The 22,645-nt window shown below is 42.9% G+C and overlaps 2 protein-coding genes across 6 annotated transcripts in view; one reads left to right on the top strand and one right to left on the bottom strand.

The window, feature by feature from the left end:
• LOC117562627 (NLR family CARD domain-containing protein 3-like) overlaps positions 1-22,645 on the bottom strand; it is a 58,417-nt gene that overhangs the window by 13,222 nt on the left and 22,550 nt on the right. For 2 of the 5 annotated variants that reach the window (XM_034240442.1, XM_034240445.1), the window contains exons 2-8: positions 2,896-3,030; positions 2,245-2,340; positions 2,025-2,141; positions 1,786-1,890; positions 1,561-1,665; positions 1,336-1,399; positions 833-1,061 (exon numbers count right to left, since the gene is read on the bottom strand). In XM_034240442.1, coding sequence (XP_034096333.1) covers positions 833-1,061; positions 1,336-1,399; positions 1,561-1,665; positions 1,786-1,890; positions 2,025-2,141; positions 2,245-2,288 — 664 coding nt within the window. In that variant the 5' untranslated portion in view covers positions 2,289-2,340; positions 2,896-3,030. Of the gene's footprint in view, positions 1-832; positions 1,062-1,335; positions 1,400-1,560; positions 1,666-1,785; positions 1,891-2,024; positions 2,142-2,244; positions 2,341-2,471; positions 2,805-2,895; positions 3,667-22,645 lie in introns of those variants that run through there. The other 3 variants (XM_034240443.1, XM_034240444.1, XM_034240446.1) reach the window with 3 other exon arrangements.
• On the top strand, positions 12,020-15,346 carry LOC117562632 (ladderlectin-like). Its single transcript, XM_034240449.1, has 9 exons — positions 12,020-12,126; positions 12,269-12,298; positions 12,380-12,424; positions 12,992-13,063; positions 13,714-13,746; positions 14,102-14,193; positions 14,396-14,521; positions 14,661-14,760; positions 15,211-15,346. The coding sequence occupies exons 1-9, from the start codon at positions 12,078-12,080 to the stop codon at positions 15,279-15,281; spliced, it is 618 nt and encodes a 205-aa protein (XP_034096340.1). The 5' UTR covers positions 12,020-12,077; the 3' UTR covers positions 15,282-15,346.

Below are 22,645 nucleotides of genomic sequence, written 5' to 3'. Positions count from 1 at the left end.
TAGTTTTTTAGTTGCAAATGGCACAGAACAAACGTTTACTTTGAAGTACTTTTAACACAGTTTCCCTGCGGGGGATTAATAAAGTATTTGTGATACTGATTTCTGATTCTGAAGTGTTTTGCTTATAAGTTGTTTGCATTTAGCTAAAGTGTGATGTTTTTCCTCACATTGCAATAGCCTGTTTAAAGTGATCATATAACAACTAATCAGTACTGATACTGTATGCTCATAGATATAGGAGTGATAATAATACAGTACATGCTTTGAATGTCTTAGATATAGCTGTGCAGTATTCTTAACAGACTGGATAGCAGCAGACAATAGAAGGCTTATTACAACCAGAAGAGACATGAGACTTTTATTTTCTAGAGACTTGAGACTTGACTTGGACTCGTGACCAAAGACTTGAGACTTGATCAAGTCTCACCCCACAAAGACTTGAGACTTGACTTGGACTCGTGACCAAAGACTTGAGACTTGACTTGGACTTGCAAAAAAAGACTTGTGAACATCTCTGGTGTGTATACATCGATGCTATTGTCCAAGAGGCTTTGTTGTAGAGCACATTAAGCTTGAAATGTTGGTCGAATTTCAGACTGAGGATTTTAGGGGTGTGGCTTTTCTTAATATGCATTTTCGTAAGGTAATTACTGCGCCACCATTCAACCAAATAGGGTCATATTTCTTGAGGAAAATGTGCATGTCGTTTCCAATAATGTGGTCAATATCTGACATATATTTGTGCATTATATTAACAGCAACGTTTTGGAATGTAAAACCCTCTCCATCATTATCATCATCATCATATTTCCAATGTGTTAAACCCTCTTACTGCTCTGCAGACGCTCAGCCAGCTCCTCCTGCTTCATGCTCCTCAGGAAGTGCAGGGTGATGTTCAGAAATGCCTCTCTGCTGCTCCTCCTCTGCTCTTCATCCTCACTGTCCAACACCTCCTCATCCTCCCTCTGACTCTCTAAGCTTTCTGGGTAATCTGAACTCAGGACTCTCTGGATCTTCTTCAGCTCGTCCTCCACAAATCCAACAATGTTTTCCTGGAGCAGCTGGAACAGAATAAGTTGTAGAGTTGAACTGGTAGAAGTCAACATCAGATCATGTGTGAGACAGAAAGCCTGACTATCTGCAGCCTGGACTCTGGATCACAATGCTGCTTCACGACTGAGTGAGATTCTTCTTTTGGAAATTGTTGAACATTTTGAGCACCAGGGAATATGTTTGGAAGTAAACAAAATGGCAGCCAGTTGGTGTTTTCTATATTATTAGTTATTGAATTTAGTTTGTAGATAGCAAAAATAGCGTGTTTTTGCATTTACGCACCATGAATATGGAGTCCAGCTGGACAGACTGATTAATGGGAACCTCTGAATTCTGTCGATAAGCTCTGTGGAGAGGATGGTTTGAACATATACAGAGTTACATGTGCTGTTAGTGGATCCTTCTTCAAACAGGACACACGATTAAAAAAGACAAATATGCTTATTACAAATCTTTCTGGTTAAAATGTGATATAACATTTAGCGATTTATACAAAAATATATTTACTTGTTAAAGTGCTTTCGTTGAATCTTGCTATAAAACGTTCTGAAGTGGTCACTCTTCATGGATACACAGTTGGATGTTTTATGGACTGCCCTCTGTTCTTTGATCCTGATAGAACCAAAAGAACACTGATGAATGTGATGGACATAAAACGCTGCTGAGAAAACTGTTGGATTACAAAAGATTTGAATCGCAAACAACAAACATAACCTATAGTTTTATTCTTACCTTAGACGATCAGAGTGCTTTTCGTCTGTAAACCCAATAGGTTTACCCATAGACCAGTCACTCTTCATGGACACACAGCTGGGTCCAGATTGCTCATGGTTGATACTAATATAAACACAGACACTGATCAATGCAAATGTACACTACATTTCTGCAGGATATAATATTGCCTTTTTAACGTTTTGATACTATCTGATAACTGATCACAACAAGGGAGAACGTCTAGTTTACATTCTTACCTTGGACCATCAGAGTGCTTTCCATCTCTGAACCCAATAGGTTTGCCCATAGACCGGTCACTCTTCATGGAAACACAGCTGGGTTCAGGCCCAGATCCAGTTTCCTCACGTTTGATCCTAATAGAATCACAAACACTGATTATGGTACACTGAAATTCAGTTAAAATTCAGATGTCTAATTATTTTAATACTTATAACAACAATTTAGATAATGTATTACTTTGGATCAGAGTGGTGTCCATCTTTCAACGCAATAGGATCCATAGAGGAGTCACTCTTAGACACACAGCTGGGTCCAGGTTTCCAATGTTTGATCCTGATAGAAATACAAACATGGATTAACACATTATGTCCACTCACTGTACATTCTGCTGGTGATGATGTTGATGTCAGAATGTTTAAATACTGATAACAACAGACTTGAATGTAAACCTATTGAGAGCTGACCTGTGCTAAAAGCTCTCCAGTGAAACCAGGTCAGAGTCCGTGTTTGAAGGTGGCTGTATCTTAGCCCTTCACACTTCCTCCATGCACTCAACTTCAGAGTGTTAAGAGTTAAACAACTAAAACACCTCAGTGACGTCAACAGAGTTGTCGGACAGGTTTAGACACGCCCTGTATTCTTTACTGATCATGTGATCCAAGAAAACAATCAAACTGCTGCTCTTTCTACTCAAGAAACACTGAATCTTTCTAAAATCACTCCTCTTTAACTCTTTGACTTTGAGAGAGAAATGATACACACTACTTCAAACAGACATTAAGAATCAGCTTCAAGAGTCATGTGACCTGTCCAGGTGAACAGTGACTCAGCACAATGTGATCAGAGTGATCCTGATGATGGAGCAGATTCGTCTGGGAGGATTCTCACCTGCTGAACTCACTTCAGGTCCACTTCCAGACCCTCTGCAGCTTCCTGTGTGGAGGACACTCTGCTCATGTGTTCCTCTGCAGTCCTGTGTCTGCCTGCATCTGATCCGAGGACACTGTCACATCCTCATAACTCCTGATATTAAAAACACTTCAGAGTCACGTGAAAACCGGTGCAACAAGTATCAGAAACATTGAGAGGTGTTGAGTTCCACTAACTGTCCACTAGATGGTGCTAGCTCACAGATTAATGCATTAATGATCTGTCCTGACATGTGATGAAGCAGCAGTGTGGATCACATGGCAGTGAATGGTAAAAAAACAACTTGTAATTGGAATGGAAAACAAAAAACCTATGTGGTTATGTTTTTAAAAAAAAGAAATGTTGGCTGATTCAAAAGGTATTTGTTTCTTTCTCCTCACAAAGTAAATGATCACAATATAACACAAAGGTAACTTTTTAAACCCAGACTCAAACACATACATTTGGACAATGACACAAGAAGTCTGTTTCAGTCTCATTGCATTGATTGTGTTAAATATGCAACACATGACAGGGATAAGGTCAATTCTCTTGTGATCAATGTTTCATGTCTTCACTTGAATTATTCCACAAACAATAGCTGTAATTCATAAAGTCGACCAGCAGATGTCAGCATTTAGACTCCATCAAACACTTAGAGATACTAAATATATGGCACTGTGCACAGAGGGTGCTGTTTGCTGCACAGATTGTAAAGTCCCTGGAGGTATCTTCAGATTTTTAAATATAGGGCTAACTAATTATTTTGGACGATAGTTTTAACTTAAAAGGTCTAATAGCCATTGTTATGCATTTTAGCTGCATCCATGTGGAGCCCCGTGTGAGGCAAAGTACTTTTGGTCAATGTTTTAAATGTTGCATTATTAATTTTAGCATAATCTTTGGTCAAAACAAAATGTATGATTCCACTCCTGCACCAGCCAAAGCAATGTTATCATGAAGGTGGTATTTGAGTACATTTTACATTTGTTTTATATTTGGCTGGACCTTTGTAACAAACATGGAATCCTTTAGCAGTCTCCTATTTGTGTGATCATTGACAATGTTGATTTGCCTTTAAACCTTCATTAAAAACAATAACAATTACTACAGAAAGTATTATAAGCTTTTCCTCTTTGTTATGAATGAAACCAACTGTGACAGTAAAGGCACAATCAGTGAAGCCTCGTCCACCACCAGCATTTACACCACAGGACAGGAAGTGACCTCCTCCTACAGAGAACACAGAGACACATCCTCTCAGGACCATAACTGTCTGCACAACATATCAGAACCCTCCTCAAATAATGTGTGTGACTTCTCAGTCTTCAGGCTCCCGTCATCATATCTGTATTTCCATAAAACTAAGTGGTATCACATCTTGTGAGTCAGACCTGAACTTCTTGCTGTTTTCGGGCCTTTTTTTTATTTTCCTTGAAGCTGACATGAATGATTACTGCTGCTTGATGCAGACGTGGCTGTCACACCAACACAGTCTCACTCCCTGAACGTCCAGGAGCGACGCTTGGTCAGGGTCCCGTGGCGTGCAGTGATGCTCCTAGGCTCCTTCAGCTTCATATACGGACGCAAAGAGCTTTCAACTGATTGCAATGTATTCCCATCGGCGGCGGGATTTGACGCTCATGGAAGCACGGCATCGGTCCATGTCGGCTGCCCTTAAAGGCAATGTGAGCGTCCATTCCCATTGGATAACGGAACATTTTACACCCGGAAGTAAGTATTCTCTTTACTGTCGATTGATTTTACAGTGATATCTGCACTACTCATCGACTCAAACACAACAGATTATACCTGTTAATTACACACAATGTTATGCATGCCCACAGCACCTCACGGGAACGCGCACAGCGTAAAGCAAATACTTTCGTTGACAAAGTTAGGTTTGGAAACGATATCATTTCCTTTTGGCATGCATAACACGGCATAATACCGGAGCCCAGCTGCGGGGAAACTTTGGCGCTGTTCGGAGTTTGTTCTAATCCGTCAAAATGACGGACGGCTTTCTGATTTTTCCGTCATTGTTAAAAAAAATCCGTCATAGACGGAAAATATTCGGTTAACGCGACCTCTGGTATGGAGTCAGATCAGTCTCAATGTTAATAAATGCTCACAGAAGGATTCACAAATGTATTTTGCGATTTATATATAAATGACTCTCCACAACAATATCTCTCAATGCACTCACATATTTATTGTTGTATATAAATGTACAAAAAATGGGCATTTAAACTGCTTTTTATAAATTCAAACCACCTGTTAAAACGCACCAGAATACAGGAAATATATTTTTTTTCGTGGTGGGCGACCCCCACACCCCCCGTTAAAAATGCCCTTCCCACATTCAGGATGCTTCCATGTTGTTACTCAATAAGACCTTGTGTAACCTTTAATAACAATACCTGTGTTTATGACACATGATTTACAGAAATAAATACTTTGTTATTAATTATTAAATCTGCTGGAAGCAAATGAAGCTCCAGCTCATTTCAGCAAGTTAAACTACAAAGAGTGCATTCAACTAAAGTGAGAATGTTCGTTTGGATATTTGTTTTGGGAAATGAAGCAGAATTATTAAAACAGCACGACGACACGATGAATGGAAACCTTCCAGAGAGTTTGTGGCCATTAAGATCTGATGCGGGAAAATGACTCAGCGATACTGTTGTCTTTTCTTTGGGAATCGTAAAAAGTCATCAGTCATCGAGAATAAAATGTTTTACAGGAAGTCATTCACGGTTCTTTATAAAAGTCAATATGTTACCTTGTTTTATTTTCTTTGGGAATCATAAAAAGTCAAGTAGGCATCTTATCAGTCATTAGCTGTACAATGAAAGGATACATCTTTTAGTGGAAGTAGGTCACTATTGTTTACAACAATACATATTTCACCTCCTTAGTCTGGAGCGTATGATCTGTTATCTGCTCTTCCTTCAGTCAGATCTGCACTGCATTGATTCCCAACACTCCACTTAAACAACATCATAAATCCCAATCTGAACATAATGTTGCAGGTTTTATCACTCTTTATTCCTCTGATAACTCGAGTTCGTTGTTTATCTTGAACAGCAGGAAAGAATAAAGCATCGCGGTGGGAAGGCGTATCGTGTGAAGCCAAAGAAAGATAATTAGATCAGATTTAAAGTGAGCTCCTGGCAGCATTTAGAATTTGCAGCGTTTCATCTACAGTTGCAACCAAAACAATTCACCCCCCATTGCACATGAGGTTTACTGAACAATGTTTTGAACGTTTGTCAGCTGTTTGCAATAAACACATTTGAGAAGAACTGTTTCAACAGAAAATGTTGCTTCCCATGACTGCAGTCTCAAAGTGATTGAACCCCCTGTCTCAAGCACACCGGGGGGAAGGGATCAAGGCTCCATGAGTTCAGGTGTGCTTGAGACAGAACACATGCATACCTGGGTTGTTGTCGATTGCATTTTATAAATATGGTCAAAGTCAAAGGAATCGTCCAAAGGTTCAGAGAAGAGATCATTGCCTTGAACGAACAGGGACAAGGATCAAAAGATAGCACAAGTGATGCTCTTAGTGACTGAGCTGGAGCCATGAGGAACGCACTAAGATCCCTCAGGAGCGCTGCCACAAGCTGGTGTCTGGGTGTGCATCAAAGCAGCAAAAGGGTGCTCTGCTAAGTACTGAGGATGCTTGTCATGAAGGGCTTGAATCATGTTGAGACTGCAGTTTCATTAAAGTAGTATTTTCTGTTTGGATAAAAACACTTGATATTAGTTTCATTGAAGTACTTTGTGTTCTTTGATTATTGCAAACAGCTGAACAAAGTTACATTCAGCCAATCAGCAATGGGGGTTACATACTTGTGATTGTAACTGCAGCGCTTTGTTTATTTATGTTTGGTCAATTGGTGAAGATGTTTCTTCATCTGCATGGCCCTTTCTCATTTCATCAAATCCCCTCCTCGACTTCTCGACTCCTCGACTTCTCGACTCCTCGACTCCTCGACTCCTCGACTCCTCAACTCCTCGACTCCTCGACTCCTCGACTCCTCGACTCCGACAACGAAATTACAATGAACTCAAGGTGCCAACACGCAACAACAAGACAATATGAAAACAACAAGACAATATGAAAACAACAAGACAATATGAAAACCAGAAATGGGACTTAAATAGACACGATAGGGAATATGTACATAAATAAATAATAATTTAAATGACACGATTACATGGTTTTTAAACTGCAGTGCGTTTCTCCTGGTGGACATGTGTTGGCTGTTGTTGTGTTTTGCGCCTGTCAGCCTCCATAGGAATAAGGTTGACTTTAAAAAGCGCATCAAATACAAGTGAGACATTTTGTGGGATTTCTTTGTGGGGGAAATCAGAAGCAGAATCACTCAAACAGCTCGATGACTTGATGGTGGAAAGCTTCCCAGAGAGTTTGTGGCTAAGATCTAATGCGGGAAAATGACTCAGCGATACTGTTTTCTTTTGGGAATCATAAAAAGTCATCAGTCATCTAGAATAACACGTTTTACAGGAAGTCATTCACTGTTCTTTATGAAAGTAAATAAGTGACCTTGAAAGTCATTTCTCCCTCATCTGTTATCTCTGTCTTCAGTCAGAGAGGTCAGCACGCCTTGCGTTTCCCAACACTCCCTTTAACTCTGCATCATAAATCTGAATCTAATCCAGCAACTTCCTTTTGTTTCATTGTAATCTCTCGGATTACTGTAGTTGTTGTTACTTTATTTTACAATTCTCAGCACGGAGCATTGTCCCAGCTGCAGCTGAGCAGCCTCTGAGAAAACTCTGACACGCCTTTACAACATTTAAAGCTCACAGAGAGTGAGAGCTTTGGGAACAGCATGATTTGAATTCTGTGTGCTTAGTGGCGTTGGTGGAACACAGATTCAGATAAGTAGAAGTACTAATACCACACTGTCAAATACTCCATTACAAAGAAAAAGGTGCTTCATCGAGGATGGTACTGAAGACAACGACATGAAGTCTGATCAGGAACATGTAGTTACAGAAGAAGTCAAACAGTCATTCCAGAACAGAAATCTGCATTTTCTTCAAATACATATAAAAATTGCATTTTTAAAAGCAGCAAATCTTTACTTTTGAGACTATTATCAATACATTGTCTGTCAACCCACTCGCTGTGGAAATGAACACTTGAGGAAAGATGAATCGAGAACATCATATTTAGAAAATTCTCTTTTGTGTAAAAATCTAAATCCATAAAGTTACCAGTAACTAAAGCTGTGAAATAACGGAAGTACAATGTTTCACTTTTGATGGTAGTGCAGTAGAATATAAAGAGAAGCAGAAAGAAAATACTCAATTCCAATACCTCAAATGTGTACTTAAGTACAGTCCTTGAGTAAATGTACTTAGTTACTTTCCACAGCTGCTGAATGGCAAGCAGAGAAAGATGAAACCCAAACTGAACATGTGGAGGCTTTTTTGATCCAGCTCTTTCACTTTAGATGATTTCAGCATTGGAACTAGATCTGCAGCAGTGTCTGCTGACGGACAGCAGGATGCTGACGGACAGCAGGATGCTGACAGACAGCAGTATGCTGACAGACAGCAGGATGCTGACAGACAGCAGGATGCTGACGGACAGCAGGATGCTGACAGACAGCAGGATGCTGACGGACAGCAGGATGCTGACAGACAGCTGTATGCTGACAGACAGCAGGATGCTGACAGACAGCAGGATGCTGACAGACAGCAGGATGCTGACGGACAGCAGGATGCTGACAGACAGCAGGATGCTGACAGACAGCAGGATGCTGACAGACAGCAGGATGCTGACAGACAGCAGGATGCTGACAGACAGCAGGATGCTGACAGACAGCAGGATGCTGACAGACAGCAGGATGCTGGTGGAGCGCATTCAAACCAAAGGATTATTATGATCAGTATTGGGTTCCTGATAGAAGTTAAACACAAGATCAAAAGTGTGCAGATAAGTCCTGACTATGGCTTTATTCAGATGCACTCACATCCCTGACACATTTCTCTGGGTTCTATATAGCGTTGCACAATTCAGGGAATTTTCAACGATGGAAACTTTCCATGGGAATTAACGGGAATTTTCAAAATGGAAGGTCGACTCTTCAAAGGGAACTTACAGAGAGTTGCGGAAAGTATGTTTTAGCATAATCTTGACTAAAACAAACAGATGCCATTCAAGTAAGGCAAGGCAAGGCAGGGCAAGGCAAGCAAGGCAAGGCAAGGCAAGGCAAGGCAAGGCAAGGCAAGGCAAGGCAAGGCAAGGCAAGGCAAGGCAAGGCAAGGCAAGGCAAGGCAAGGCAAGGCAAGGCAAGGCAAGGCAAGGCAAGGCAAGGCAAGGCAAGGCAAGGCAAGGCAAGGCCAGGCCAGGCCAGGCCAGGCAAGGCAAGGCAAGGCAAGGCAAGGCAAGGCAAGGCAAGGCAAGGCAGGGCAGGCAAGGCAAGGCAAGGCAAGGCAAGGCAAGGCAAGGCAAGGCAAGGCAAGGCAAGGCAAGGCAAGGCAAGGCAAGGCAAGGCAAGGCAAGGCAAGGCAAGGCAAGGCAAGGCAAGGCAAGGCAAGGCAGGGCAAGGCAGGACAAAGCAAGGCAAGGCAAGGCAAGGCAAGGCAAGGCAAGGCAAGGCAAGGCAAGGCAAGGCAAGGCACAGAGCCTCCTCAACAAGGCTAGACAGTGACACTGCAGAGGAAGAGGAAGAGTGTGATGATGAAGAGGCCCAGGCAGAGCCCGTTGACTGAAAGGGTTTAGTCAAAATGCAGAGGATTGCTTGAAGGGAGATTTGCATGTTGAATGGGACTTTGTGGGGGTTTTCATTTTTTAATGAGTGGGGTTGGGGGGGATGAGTAATATTTAACTCAGCATTCCTGTTTTCGTTCTTCAATGAAAAATTAATTGTTCAATAAAATAATTAAAACTTGTTCTGTTCTACTTCAAAAAAAAGTTTAAAAAAAAAAGGTTTAATTTTGCATCGAATATTTCCAAAATTCCCAGCTTAACTTCCCATGGAAACTTCCCGGAAATGTTCCTCCCCTAGTGTATACCATCTCTAGAGGCACAACTTTTTCTCGAAGTTCGTACGTGAACACATTTTCATTTTGCTACTAAAGTCTGTTTTTCTTCCCCTGATTCCTGTTTCTTTGTAGCTGAGCCCAACGTCTCTAGTTGGTTCAGTTTGTCGGTCAGTCAACACACATGTACCTACCGACCCAGTGCCACAGTCTGCGTACAAAAGACACGACTTTGGAAATGCGTAAAATAGATACGCAGAAGTCCAATTTTGCGTGCATATGATACTCCCACGTTACGTTTGTTATGAGCGTATCTGAAAGACGTTTATTCTCTACATATCTTTGCTTATAGTCTTGCTTGTAATAATGATAATAGTCATTTATAAATATCATTTTAGAGCACACCTTTGAAATCGACGATCGGGCTCGATATATGGTTAAATTAAAATCAGTCGGCGAGGCAGAACATAATAGTTGTATCATGCCAACAAGCTGCTGTGTCGTTTATTGCACCTTGTAGTGCCGAGAGATAGGAGGCGGTGCAATGGAGGCACAAAGCTGGCTTTAATGAGCAGCAGACATTCAGATGCTGTCGGGTCGCAGCCCGGGAAGAAGAGACAGAAGCCAGGAGGGCACACAATATATATAGAGGGCAACACAGTTCCGTGGTGAATGATGTCAACCAGTGTTCACTACAACCTCAAACATTAAAACAAATCCAGAGTTACGTGTTTCTGAACTTCCTCTAAGAACAAAGGACAGTAACAGAAGAGCTCTGTGGCTTCAGGCTTGATCGCCGTTCAAATGACAGTTTGAATGATCTCGATGGGAATGGTTAGCGTATCATATGCACGCAAAATCGGACTTCTGCGTATCTATTTTACGCATTTCCAAAGTCGTGTCATTTGTACGCAGACTGTGAGACTGGGTCGGTACCTACAGGAAGCTCCATTTAGAAAAGAGTGAGGGGGTAGAGAACTCCTGGCCTTGGGACACTGGTAAAAGGAACATTCCCAGCAGCCAGACTTCAGAGGACACCCTGCCTCTACTTGTATCAGAAGGAAGTATTATTGTGTGTTCATAAATGTGTGTGAGCTCTTAAGAAACAGACAATAAAACACGATATTCTTCCATCAATGATTGAGGTAATGATGTGAAGAAAGACAAGCCGCTGGAGCCTTACAGGAACCACCAACAGACTTTAGACTTGTAGCTCTTGATGGGGGGGGGGGGGGGGGCATTATGAAGAGGTAGTTTGATTGCTGCAAAACTAAGTTCAAGATCTGCCATTAAAAAGCCTAAATCTACTGAACATCAAAAGACAGCATTGTGCGGAATGCTTTTGCAATACTATGTGTAATATGTGGTCGTGCCAATAAAGCCCCTTTGTATTGTAATGTATTGTATTTTAGTTGTTCAAAATGAATCCTAAATACAAAGAACCAGGTTGGACTACTCTGCTGAGTAGGTGTCTTGGTGCTCCATAGTAGGGCTGAAACATTGGAGCTGCATCCTTTACAGCGCCACATATGAAGGCAATAATATGATGTGTGTGATGCATTAACACAGAGGCCATTCCTCCGGAGAGCACGTGATGAATACTTGTACTTTCATACACAGGACACTTCAAGTATATGTTGCTGCTTGTACTTCTGTATTTGACCTCAGTATAGTTTAGAATAGTATAGTAATTGTTCAAATATAATATCAGAGCACACACCGGACACACACACTTGGTGTGTTGGTATTGATGTCGTTAACCCATTAACCTGAGCTCACAACAACACTGCAGGGCGAACTGCTGAGCTGCTGCTGCTGTCAGGAAACAGAGTTATGGTTCATATCTTTATGGGCACACCGCATGTTCCCGCAGACAGGACTGAGTCACAGACAAACACCGGCACCTTCTGCCCTGGCCCCGCCCACATGAGCTGTGTGTGTCAGGTATAAAGGGCAGGGAGAGCTGATCCTCATCACTGCACTCAGCTGACTCCTGAAAACTCCTCCTCACATTTACCTGGCAGGTAGGACACCTGCTGTGTTTCTGTTCCTCAGTGAAGCTCGTGGTTCTGCTCTCCCTCCGGATCTTCATCGCCACTTTGTTCTTCTCCACACAGAACAACCAGTTGCTCATAACCATGAAGATTGTCGTGGTCCTCTCAGTTCTCCTCTGCTCTGCATTTGCAGGTCAGCTTTTCGACAGAACACACACACACCATCACACATGTGCTCATGACGAGTCATCAGCACATGGCTTAGTGTGCGACCTGTGGGGGGGAAGAGTAACTGGGCCCTAATGTTACTGACAGTGTTGTGTTTTCTTCTGCAGCTCCAGTTGAACACGAAGAGAAGGCTCCAGGTCAGTACTGAAGGGCTTTGCTTTGAAACACACACAGTCCTAAATGTTTCTCACAGCAACATGAATGTGATTTATCCACAGAAGCAGCGGTGGCTGCCCTGAAGGAGCAGATGGTTCCTGCACCTGGTTAGAGTCCTCTTTTATTTCAGGTTTCACCTCCTGCAATCTGACAGCCATGTTAGAAAGTGAACTAAATAATGGATCAAAACAGAACAAGATAGTTGTGTTGGATTAGAATCCAAGGACACATGTTGACATGCAGCAGTTCCCTTTGCAGGACAGAGCAGGCAACAACTACAGCTGCTCTGGTTCAGGATATCTAAGCAGCACAGGCTGAGGCTCCTGGAGAGGACCTCTGTAGAATACAGCTGTTTATACTTTCACGCTTACAGCATTATTGGAGCTGCAGACATGCTCCCATCAGCCTCAGCTGTTAGATCTATAATGTTAGTAAAATACCTTAACAGGCAAACTCAAATGGTAATCACGGTGAAAATGCATGCTGGACATCAGTATGTTAGCATTGTCGTTCTGAGCATGTTAACATGCTAACGTTAGCATGTGGGTTCATACCACCTATAGAGCCATGTCTAGTTTATCTTGTGTCCGTTTGATGATATTATGTTTTTCCGTACATCCTTAGGTTAAGTAGTTGCAATGTAGCTGATGTGAAATACTTTGTCATTGTTTCAGAGATGGAGGCCGAGATGAAGAAAGTTGAGGAAGAGTTTGTTCCAGAGGATTCTGTCCCTGTTCCCAGAGACGGTAAGCCTCACGTCCCTCTGAAGATATACTGTGTCTGCTCATTGTATTTTTACAACATTATGTTCATGAGTTATTGATCCGCGAAACTCGAATCTGTCAATAACTCAGCTCAGAGGGACGTGCATGTCCCCTCGCTCTGAGTGTTCTCTTGAGTGTTCTCTTATGTGAAACCCTTTATATACAGTCTGTGTGTGAAACCCGTGCCTATTGCCAAGCACTGATGTTATATCTTTATATTTAAGGCCAAGCTCAAAGTAAAATCGATGAACCGCTCCATTGTTGTGGTTTCTGTGTTGCCGTAGCAGCCGAACTGACCAGGAAGTACATTGAGCTAAATGAAAAGTTTTGTCCTAGGGGCTCCGTACATTATGAAGGAGGCGTGTGGTGCAGTGGGTTGTGAGTTGGTATTCGGATCAGGGGGTCACCGGTTCAAACCCCACTGCAGTCAGCATGTCGTTGTGTCCCTGAGACACTTCACCCCAAAGTGCTCCTGTGGGGATTGCCCACAGTATTGAGTATGTAAGTCGCTTTGGATAAAAGCGTCTAACAAGTAACATGTCATGTAATGTAATGAACAAAATGTGATAACGATATATAAATACTTTTGACACAATACATCTGATCACTGTGTTGACTCTCTTTCTCTGCAGCACCTGTGTTGGAGGAGGAAGCAGCACCTGAATGTAAGAACCACAAAACACTTTTAATCTTCCCTTTTTCCCCTTCATGATTGTCATGGCAAGAAATATGGTACAATTTAAAAAGAAGATTAAATAAAAGTCAAACACCTCTCCAAATATCCTGCCATATAGAGTTTGAGGACAATGAGTGAAAGCATGACTTGTTCGAAGCCCCACAGCAGTCTGTGTGCATGTTAGGCTAATAACTATAACCTGCTAGCTGTGACTCCCCTGCTAACGGTTCTATACATGAGGTCCACACAGACTGAAGCTGGCCAGTGGAGCAGCTGTGTGTGCAGCAGGCTGAACAGAGTGTGTTTCAGTCAGTGAAAGCTCTCTCTTCTCTGTGTGTCTGCAGCTCGCTTTAACTACTGTCCTGACGGCTGGTACAGCCACAACTCTCGCTGCTTCATCGTCAGCAACACTGCCAGCAACTGGTTCAATGCTGAGGTAACACTACTGCAACACTTCACTGTTAGTGAGAGCAGGCAGACGCATTGAGCTTGTATGGGGCTTTAAAAGTGTATCTGTGTTGTTCCTGTCATCTTTCATATCCATTCCATTTTTGAAGGAAGTAAATGAAGACATTCAATCACACAGCTGTTTATTTGCATATCCACAAAGAACCCTATGTGCCCCCTCTGTCCCACAGGAGCACTGCACCGGCCTGGGGGCCCACCTGGCCTCGGCCACCAACCCCAGAGAGTACGCTTTCCTGCAGGAGATCACAAAGAGATCCGGTCTGAGCAGCGCATGGCTGGGAGGCTTCAGCCTGCAGGTCTGTTTTTTAGAAAGGAATACCAGCAGCTAGTCCACATCAGGCCCAGGACCTGATCTAGAGGGGGTCCTAGATAACAGCAGAACAGATAAAGAGACTGCGACAACACCTCCTTACAGCCGTGCTCTTTGTGTTTCAGAGCCGCTGGATGTGGATTGATAGTCAGGGCTTATACTACACCAACTGGCACTCCCAGTCCTCCTCCAGCAGCTACCCCTGCATGTACTTAAACACCGGCTGTAAGTACACCTGTTTGATTTGACTGGTTACATAACACCTAGTTGTAAATGTTGCTATTGTATTAATTAGGTTTAATTAACTATATGTTAAGGTGGTGCCTGGCTCTTTGTTTAAAAAGGGCAGCATCATCAACTAATGTAAAATGTGACTGCTGCCATGTTGTAATATGTGTCTGTCCAAGCTGGGAATGTGTATATCAATAGAGTTGTGAGAGATGTGTATGTTGTACCTGGGTTCCTGTATTGTTTTCACAGAGGAGATATATGTATGTGTCCTGATAGGAGACAATGCCTAGATCATAGCGAGCATGACATTCTTTTCGTCCTTTTTGCTGATTAACTAACGTTTTCTGGATAGGAAACACAAGTGATATAACAGTGAACATTGTGGTGCATCTCTTGTTCAATCAAATATTTATTGAACACTTTTGTTTTTCCTTAACATTTCAGATGGTTGGCGTAACACCCAGTGCACCACGAGCCAGCGCTTCATCTGCTCCAAGAATCCTTTCACCTGTTAACCTACAGGCTGAACATCTGGCTCTATTTCTGTTTGAAGCCATATCTTACTGAATGTATCATCGTGTATTCTTCACTGTTCTTTAATACAAACTATAAGAATGGGATATTGTGTGATCTTTATTTGAGTGCTTGGTTTAAATGTTGTTAAAGGTGAATGGTTATTCAACTCAGAGTAAATGGACTCAACAGTCCTGGGTCACAGAGAGAAATGTAACAAAACAATTCAAATAATGTCCTGTGAACCATCTCAGAATGAATGCTATGACCCTGATGTTGGTGCTTTACAAAGTATGATAAATCACAAAAAATGAAACATTATATTTGATATGTTGCTAGGAGCTAATGGCTGCGAAACATACAGATCACAAAGGTCAGAAGTGGAGCTTGAAGCTGTTCCTCTGTGGGTATTGTGTAGACAGCTGTGTAACCTGTCTCAGGTTGTCCCAGGGTGCATCCCAAGTCTCTTCAAAAATGTTCCCATTATTATCTAAGATGTTTATATACGCCTGAACCCATTGTCCTCCCATTGGCAAGTCTTTATCCAGATGTTAATGATCTGCTAAGTGGCCTGCTGGCCTGAGGATTTTTTTTTATGTATGTATTGTGAACGCAACGCTGCCCGGTTCTCCCAATGGCCAGTCCGGGCCTGGGTGGGACACCTTGTCCAGCAGGGAGGACAGCTTGGCTGCCATTCTCCTGTCTCCCACCACCTCCACAGTGTCCAGAGGACTCCTGTCTCCCACCTCCTCCACAGTGTCCAGAGGACTCCTGTCTCCCACCTCCTCCACAGTGTCCAGAGGACTCCTGTCTCCCACCTCCTCCACAGTGTCCAGAGGACTCCTGTCTCCCACCTCCTCCACAGTGTCCAGAGAACTCCTGTCTCCCACCTCCTCCACAGTGTCCAGAGGACTCCTGTCTCCCACCTCCTCCACAGTGTCCAGAGGACTCCTGTCTCCCACCTCCTCCACAGTGTCCAGAGGACTCCTGTCTCCCACCTCCTCCCACAGTGTCCAGAGGAACTCCTGTCTCCCACCTCCTCCACAGTGTCCAGAGGACTCCTGTCTCCCACCTCCTCCACAGTGTCCAGAGGACTCCTGTCTCCCACCTCCTCCACAGTGTCCAGAGGACTCCTGTCTCCCACACCTCCACAGTGTCCAGAGGACTCCTGTCTCCCACCTCCTCCACAGTGTCCAGAGGACTCCTGTCTCCCACCTCCTCCACAGTGTCCAGAGGACTCCTGTCTCCCACCTCCTCCACAGTGTCCAGAGGACTCCTGTCTCCCACCACCACTAGAGTGTCCAGAGGACTCCTGTCTCCCACCCCCTCCACAGTGTCCAGAGGACTCCTGTCTCCCACCTCCTCCACAGTGTCCAGAGGACTCCTGTCTCCCACCCCCTCCACAGTGTCCAGAGGACTCCTGTCTCCCACCTCCTCCACAGTGTCCAGAGGACTCCTGTCTCCCACCTCCTCCACAGTGTCCAGAGGACTCCTGTCTCCCACCTCCTCCACAGTGTCCAGAGGACTCCTGTCTCCCACCTCCTCCACAGTGTCCCAGAGGACCTCCTGTCTCCCACCTCCTCCACAGTGTCCAGAGGACTCCTGTCTCCCACCTCCTCCACAGTGTCCAGAGGACTCCTGTCTCCCACCTCCTCCACAGTGTCCAGAGGACTCCTGTCTCCCACCACCACTAGAGTGTCCAGAGGACTCCTGTCTCCCACCTCCTCCACAGTGTTCCAGAGGACTCCTGTCTCCCACTACCTCCACAGTGTCCAGAGGACTCCTGTCTCCCACCTCTCCTCCACAGTGTCCAGAGGACTCCTGTCTCCCACCTCCTCCACAGTGTCCAGAGGACTCCTGTCTCCCACCTCCTCCACAGTGTCCAGAGGACTCCTGTCTCCCACCCCCCTCCACAGTGTCCAGAGGACTCCCCAGGACAGAGCTGGCCTTCCTTACCAGTCTGTTCAGTCTCTTTCTGTCAGCAACCGAGATGCTGCTTCCCCAGCAGGCCACACCAGAAAATGGCTGATGCCACAACAGAGTGAAAGAAGGTCTGAAGGAGGGCCCCCTGCCCCCCGAAAGACCTCAGTCTCCTCAGCAGAAAGAGTCTGCTCTGTCCCTTCTTGTACAGAGCAGCAGAATGTTCAGTTCAGTCCAGTTTATTGTTCAGATGAACACCCAGGTATTTGTAAGAGTTCACAATCTCAATGTCCGCTCCCTGGAAGTTCACTGGTGTCGGGGGGGGGAGTGTTAGCGCAGTCTGAAATCCACCACCAGCTCCTTGGTCTTCGCTGCGTTCAGCTGGAGGCGGTTCCTCTGGCACCAGAGGGTGAAGTCCTGCGTCAGCTCCCTGTACTCCCTGTCGTCCTCGTTGGAGATGAGGCCAACGAGGGCGCAGTCGTCAGAGATCTTCTGCAGGTGACAGGTTGCAGTGTTGTGGGTGAAGTCTGCAGTGTAGAGGGTGAAGTGAAACGGTGCCAGCACCATCCCCTGTGGGGCCCCCGTACTGCTGATGATGGTGTCTGATTGACACTCCCTGGTCCTCACGTACTGTAATATACATATACATACTGCGTATTTTTCATAGTCTTATATTTCAACAGTTTTACGACAAACTGTGACTTTTTTGACATGAAATGATTTGTTAAGATTGACAAACATCATATGTGTAATTCATGGCACAAACGGGATCGTAAGATACGTTTTCTCTCCCCTTTGACTTCAATAGATGATTTTTCAGAAATAAGGTCCCATGGACCGGAAGTAGATGGGCGTGACTTCGTCACTCTATAGGTACCATGGCTGTGGTCCAATGGTTACAAAAAAGTTCCTACGTATTTGCCTTATGTTGTTTCATGCCGACTTGTAATTGGAATGAAAATATTAAAAAAAACTAATATTTTTATTTAAAATGAATTATTTCACACGTTAACCTTCAGATACTGATGCAAAAGGTATTTGTTTCTTTCTCCTCACAAAGTAAATGATCACAATATAACACAAAGGTAACTTTTTAAACCCAGACTCAAACACAAACATGTGGACAATGACACAACAAGTCTGTTTCAGTCTCATTGCATTGATTGTGTTAAATATGCAACACATGACAGGGATAAGGTCAATTCTCTTGTGATTCAATGTTTCATGTCTTCACTTGAATTATTCCACAAACAATAGCTGTAATTCATAAAGTCGACCAGCAGATGTCAGCATTTAGACTCCATCAAACACTTAGAAATACTAAATATATGGCACTGTGCACAGAGGGGGCTGTTTGCTGCACAGATTGTAAAGTCCCTGGAGGTATCTTCAGATTTTTAAATATAGGGCTAACTAATTATTTTGGACGATAGTTTTAACTTAAAAGGTCTGATAGCCATTGTTATGCATTTTAGCTGCATCAATGTGGAGCCCCGTGTGAGGCAAAGTACTTTTGGGTACATTTTTGACAATTGTGAATGATTAATTTGAGCATAATCTTTGGTCAAAACAAAATGTAAGAATCCAATTTTATCATGAAGGTGATAGTTATTGTGTACATTTAAAAAAAAAAAAAATCATATTTAGCTGGACCTTTGTAACAAACATGGAATCCTTTAGCAGTCTCCTATTTGTGTGATCATTGACAATGTGTTTTTGCCTTTAAAACCTTCATTAAAAACAATAACAATTACTACAGAAAGTATTATAAGCTTTTCCTCTTTGTTATGAATGAAACCAACTGTGACAGTAAAGGCACAATCAGTGAAGCCTCGTCCACCACCAGCATTTACACCACAGGACAGGAAGTGACCTCCTCCTACAGAGAACACAGAGACACATCCTCTCAGGACCATAACTGTCTGTCAACTAAGTGGTATCACATCTCGTGAGTCAGACCTGAACTTCTTGGTGTTGTCGGGTCTCTTTAGAGATCTCCCTTTCAGCAGACATGAATAATTACTGCTTCTTGATGCAGACGTAACCTCGACTGGCTGTCACACCACACGCAGTTAGAACCTGATGTTTTCACAAATAACCAGATATAAATGACCAGAATTAGATTTCTCACATGATATGAATCAATCTTATGTATACCCAATTATTTTATAAATGCTATCATTGTTTTGGTCACAAAGAAACCCACCCAGGGGACCCTCACTTTGCACCCCTCTCTTTATTCTGCCATGTTTAGAGACGCTGCACCTGGCTGGAAGTTCAGGATTATTTTTTCAAGGGATACAAAAATATACTGAAAAACTCAGGCATATAATCTATTTTGTTTTCATGGATTCTCAACGGGGTCTTGATGCAGGACTGAAGTGAAAAGGTCTCGGTGCGCATTAAAACCTCTTAAGCCCCGCGGACCCGAGCTCGGGTCCGAAAATGCTATATATGTAGCAACAGTGCTATATCTGAAGTGTCATTCATGAAACTATTAATATTCCATACCCATCTGACTGGAGGAAACTTGGCTAACTGACGATACGAAAAAAAAAATGTTTTTCGAAAAAGAAGTCTCACAAGAAGCCTCTAAATGAGCCCATGTCAAAAACGGGCAATTGCTATGTCTGCTCATAACTCACAAAAACGATCATTTATAATTCATACTTTCCGCACAAACAACACATTTTCTGAAAGCTGAGATTCCACAGATTCCATGGGTATACACCCCATCACTACAGGCACAACCAGGGGCGTCGCCTGGACCTGGAAACATTCGGGGCTTAGCCCACAGTGGCGGCGCTACAGTCACATTTTCTACTGCAAGACTCCCCACACGCACATACACAATTGCGCCATCTGGTGTCACAAACAAAAAGCTTTGTTACGGCAATGGATTGTGGGAGATTCTCATAGCACGTGAGGATCTCTTGAGGGTAAGGTGCCTGTATTATCTCGGTGGACAAAATGTATGTTTTTATTTTATAAGGACAATAACGTACTGTTGTGTTTGTTTAGTTTAATGTTAATTGTTTAATGCTCACAGTCACAGCAACATGTTTTTAGTGTGACTGGCTATTTGTTTTATATGATTTATCAACGTGATCATCAATAGCTAATCTGAGCACCAGAACCCAGCTCACGAGTCCTTTTATGCTGTCCATTGAAATGCAGGTGAGTTTTGTACACCAGTTTATTTATGTTTAATGTTTCACATTGCTCCACATGATGCCTTGACTACAAAGTCTTCCATGTTTCTACGCTTCTTCCTCTGTGTCACAGTTTCGGGAATATCAAGATCATTGCACAGGGCCTTGGTCTTGTCATAGACCTCATGTGCTTTCTCGTTACTTCGGTAACTTTTCAGTGTGCTCTCAACTGCTGTTTTGTAATCTACTGCCTACACCAAGTCAATTGTTTCTTTCTGCAGGTATTCAAGCAGGCCCTGAGTGGTTGAGAGCAGTGTCTGGAACATGACAGCATGTAGATGGTACTGCATTTTCAAAGCTTGCTTTCCAGTCCCTTTGCTAGAGGGGCTGAAAGGCTCCCTAAAGTCTTGATCAAAGCAGGGAGGTTTTTGACATGCCCAGCGAACAAGTTGTTTGTCCCCTACCTCTAGCTGTTTCTGAAATGTTTGCAATCTCTGATGGTGGACAAGAGATGTGGAGAAGAAAGAGTAGAGACACTCCAGGAGACCAACGCAGGTATGTGAGTTTTGTACACCAGTTTGTATAAGTTTAATGTTTCACATTGCTTGTGAAAAATATACTTTTGTTGTTGACTGGACACTTATTTTGTAAAAGAGATAGCATGAGAGGATCTCTTAAGCAATGCAGCTCACGTGTCCTTTTTATATGCTGTCCATTGAAATGCAGGAAAGTAATCACCAGCTCTGAGTGATCTGTTGCCGAGGGGACACTACACCGGAGTTACATAAGCAGAGATAGTGCTATTTTGGGGGGAACTCACCTCCTCTGGGGTCCCCCAGGAAGACTTTTTTTAAATACTGAAGTTAAAAGCATCAATCTTGTGCACTTTGAGAGCAACATTAAGAGATATGGATACATCTCTCAACACCCATCAAAAAGAAATCAAAGAATCAGAAACGGGTTTATTATTTAAAAACACTTCATTTTCCAATTAAATCATAAACTATGTCAAATTATTAGAAGTTGTTAGTAATCAGATTAAACAGAAAAAAGGGATGGAAGGAGGAAATAATAATCCCTCATCACTTGCTGTTTGCGGTTGAAATGATCTCTTTTGCTGGCCAAACATGCTGGATGGAAAGCAGTGATGTCTCACTTGCCTTGGCCCTGTATCTGCAGTCCCTAAATCAGTCATGTTACTCATTGACTCTTGTCTGTTCTGATGTTCCTGTTCATTGTTGTCTCCATTGTCGTTCTTGTCTGTTGTATCTCCTTCTTGTGTGTCCCTTTCTCCTGTTCTCCTTTCTTCATCCTCTACTCTGTTTGGCTCATCTGTGATGACTGTGTAGGTAAACACAAACAAGTATGTAAGTCAATCAGTTTCCAGCTCTGTCAAATAAATGAATTTCAAGATACACAAATTTGTCTTCATTAAAATGAGTGTCACCACACTGTCACAAAATGTAATACTAACCAATTGAAAATAGTTAAATTTACATTGGAAACCTCTTGTTAGATATCAGTGTTAAGAGTAGTTATCTGCCAATAGGACAGAATCATTCCTATACAAATGCAGTTTGAGTAATTCACTTAATATATTTACTTAAAACTTTAATATAGTCATTTTCACTTAATACTCTAATATAGTCATATTTCTGCATTCAACACTAAGGAAAGCTGTACAATTTGACATGATAATGAGGAAAAAAGGTAGCTTCTAGCTTCATGTCGAACACAGACAGTAAGTCAACATTTCCCAGACAGCTTTCTTTGAAATCACCAAGTAACGCTAAAAAACACAACATTTAGATTGTATGACAAAGTGTTTATTTAATATATCTGGCTAGCTATAGCTACTTGCTAACGGTTTAGCTATAATGTATGCTTTGCTTACATGTTCGCATAACTTGTAAGTTTACTGACAGGTACATACCTTGTTCATCTGGCTCAGGTGGTGGCTCTGGGGTTGTTGTGTGAGCCACCACTTGAGAATTGCCGTCTTTTTTATTAAAGAAATGTCTAATGTCCATCTTCAGAATCTCCGCGTCCGGGGCTGACAGTTTAAAGTTTAAACATTGTCACAGAGGAGAGGTACGTACCTGTCAGCCAATAAAACACGTTTATTTCCATGCAACTCTCTGATTGGTCCGGTGGCGTCGTCTATGCCTCTGTGTTGCATTCACTGAACATGGGAAATTACATTCCTGCCGTCCGTCCTATAGGTAAAGTAGGTTAATGTATTATATTATTGAGGGAGAATTTGTCCGGGGCTAAAGAAAAAACATCCGGGGCTA

Source organism: Gymnodraco acuticeps, unplaced genomic scaffold (assembly GCF_902827175.1).
Source record: "Gymnodraco acuticeps unplaced genomic scaffold, fGymAcu1.1, whole genome shotgun sequence".
NCBI lineage: Eukaryota > Metazoa > Chordata > Actinopteri > Perciformes > Bathydraconidae > Gymnodraco > Gymnodraco acuticeps.
This window is presented reverse-complemented; position numbering and strand designations above follow the sequence as displayed.

Excerpts from the sequence above, each read along its gene's own strand:
- LOC117562632 (XM_034240449.1), top strand. The coding sequence starts at position 12,078 with ATGAAGATTGTCGTGGTCCTCTCAGTTCTCCTCTGCTCTGCATTTGCA. Across the intron at positions 12,127-12,268 it reads CCTCTGCTCTGCATTTGCAG|CTCCAGTTGAACACGAAGAG; the intron begins GTCAGCTTTTCG and ends TTTCTTCTGCAG. Across the intron at positions 12,299-12,379 it reads ACACGAAGAGAAGGCTCCAG|AAGCAGCGGTGGCTGCCCTG; the intron begins GTCAGTACTGAA and ends ATTTATCCACAG.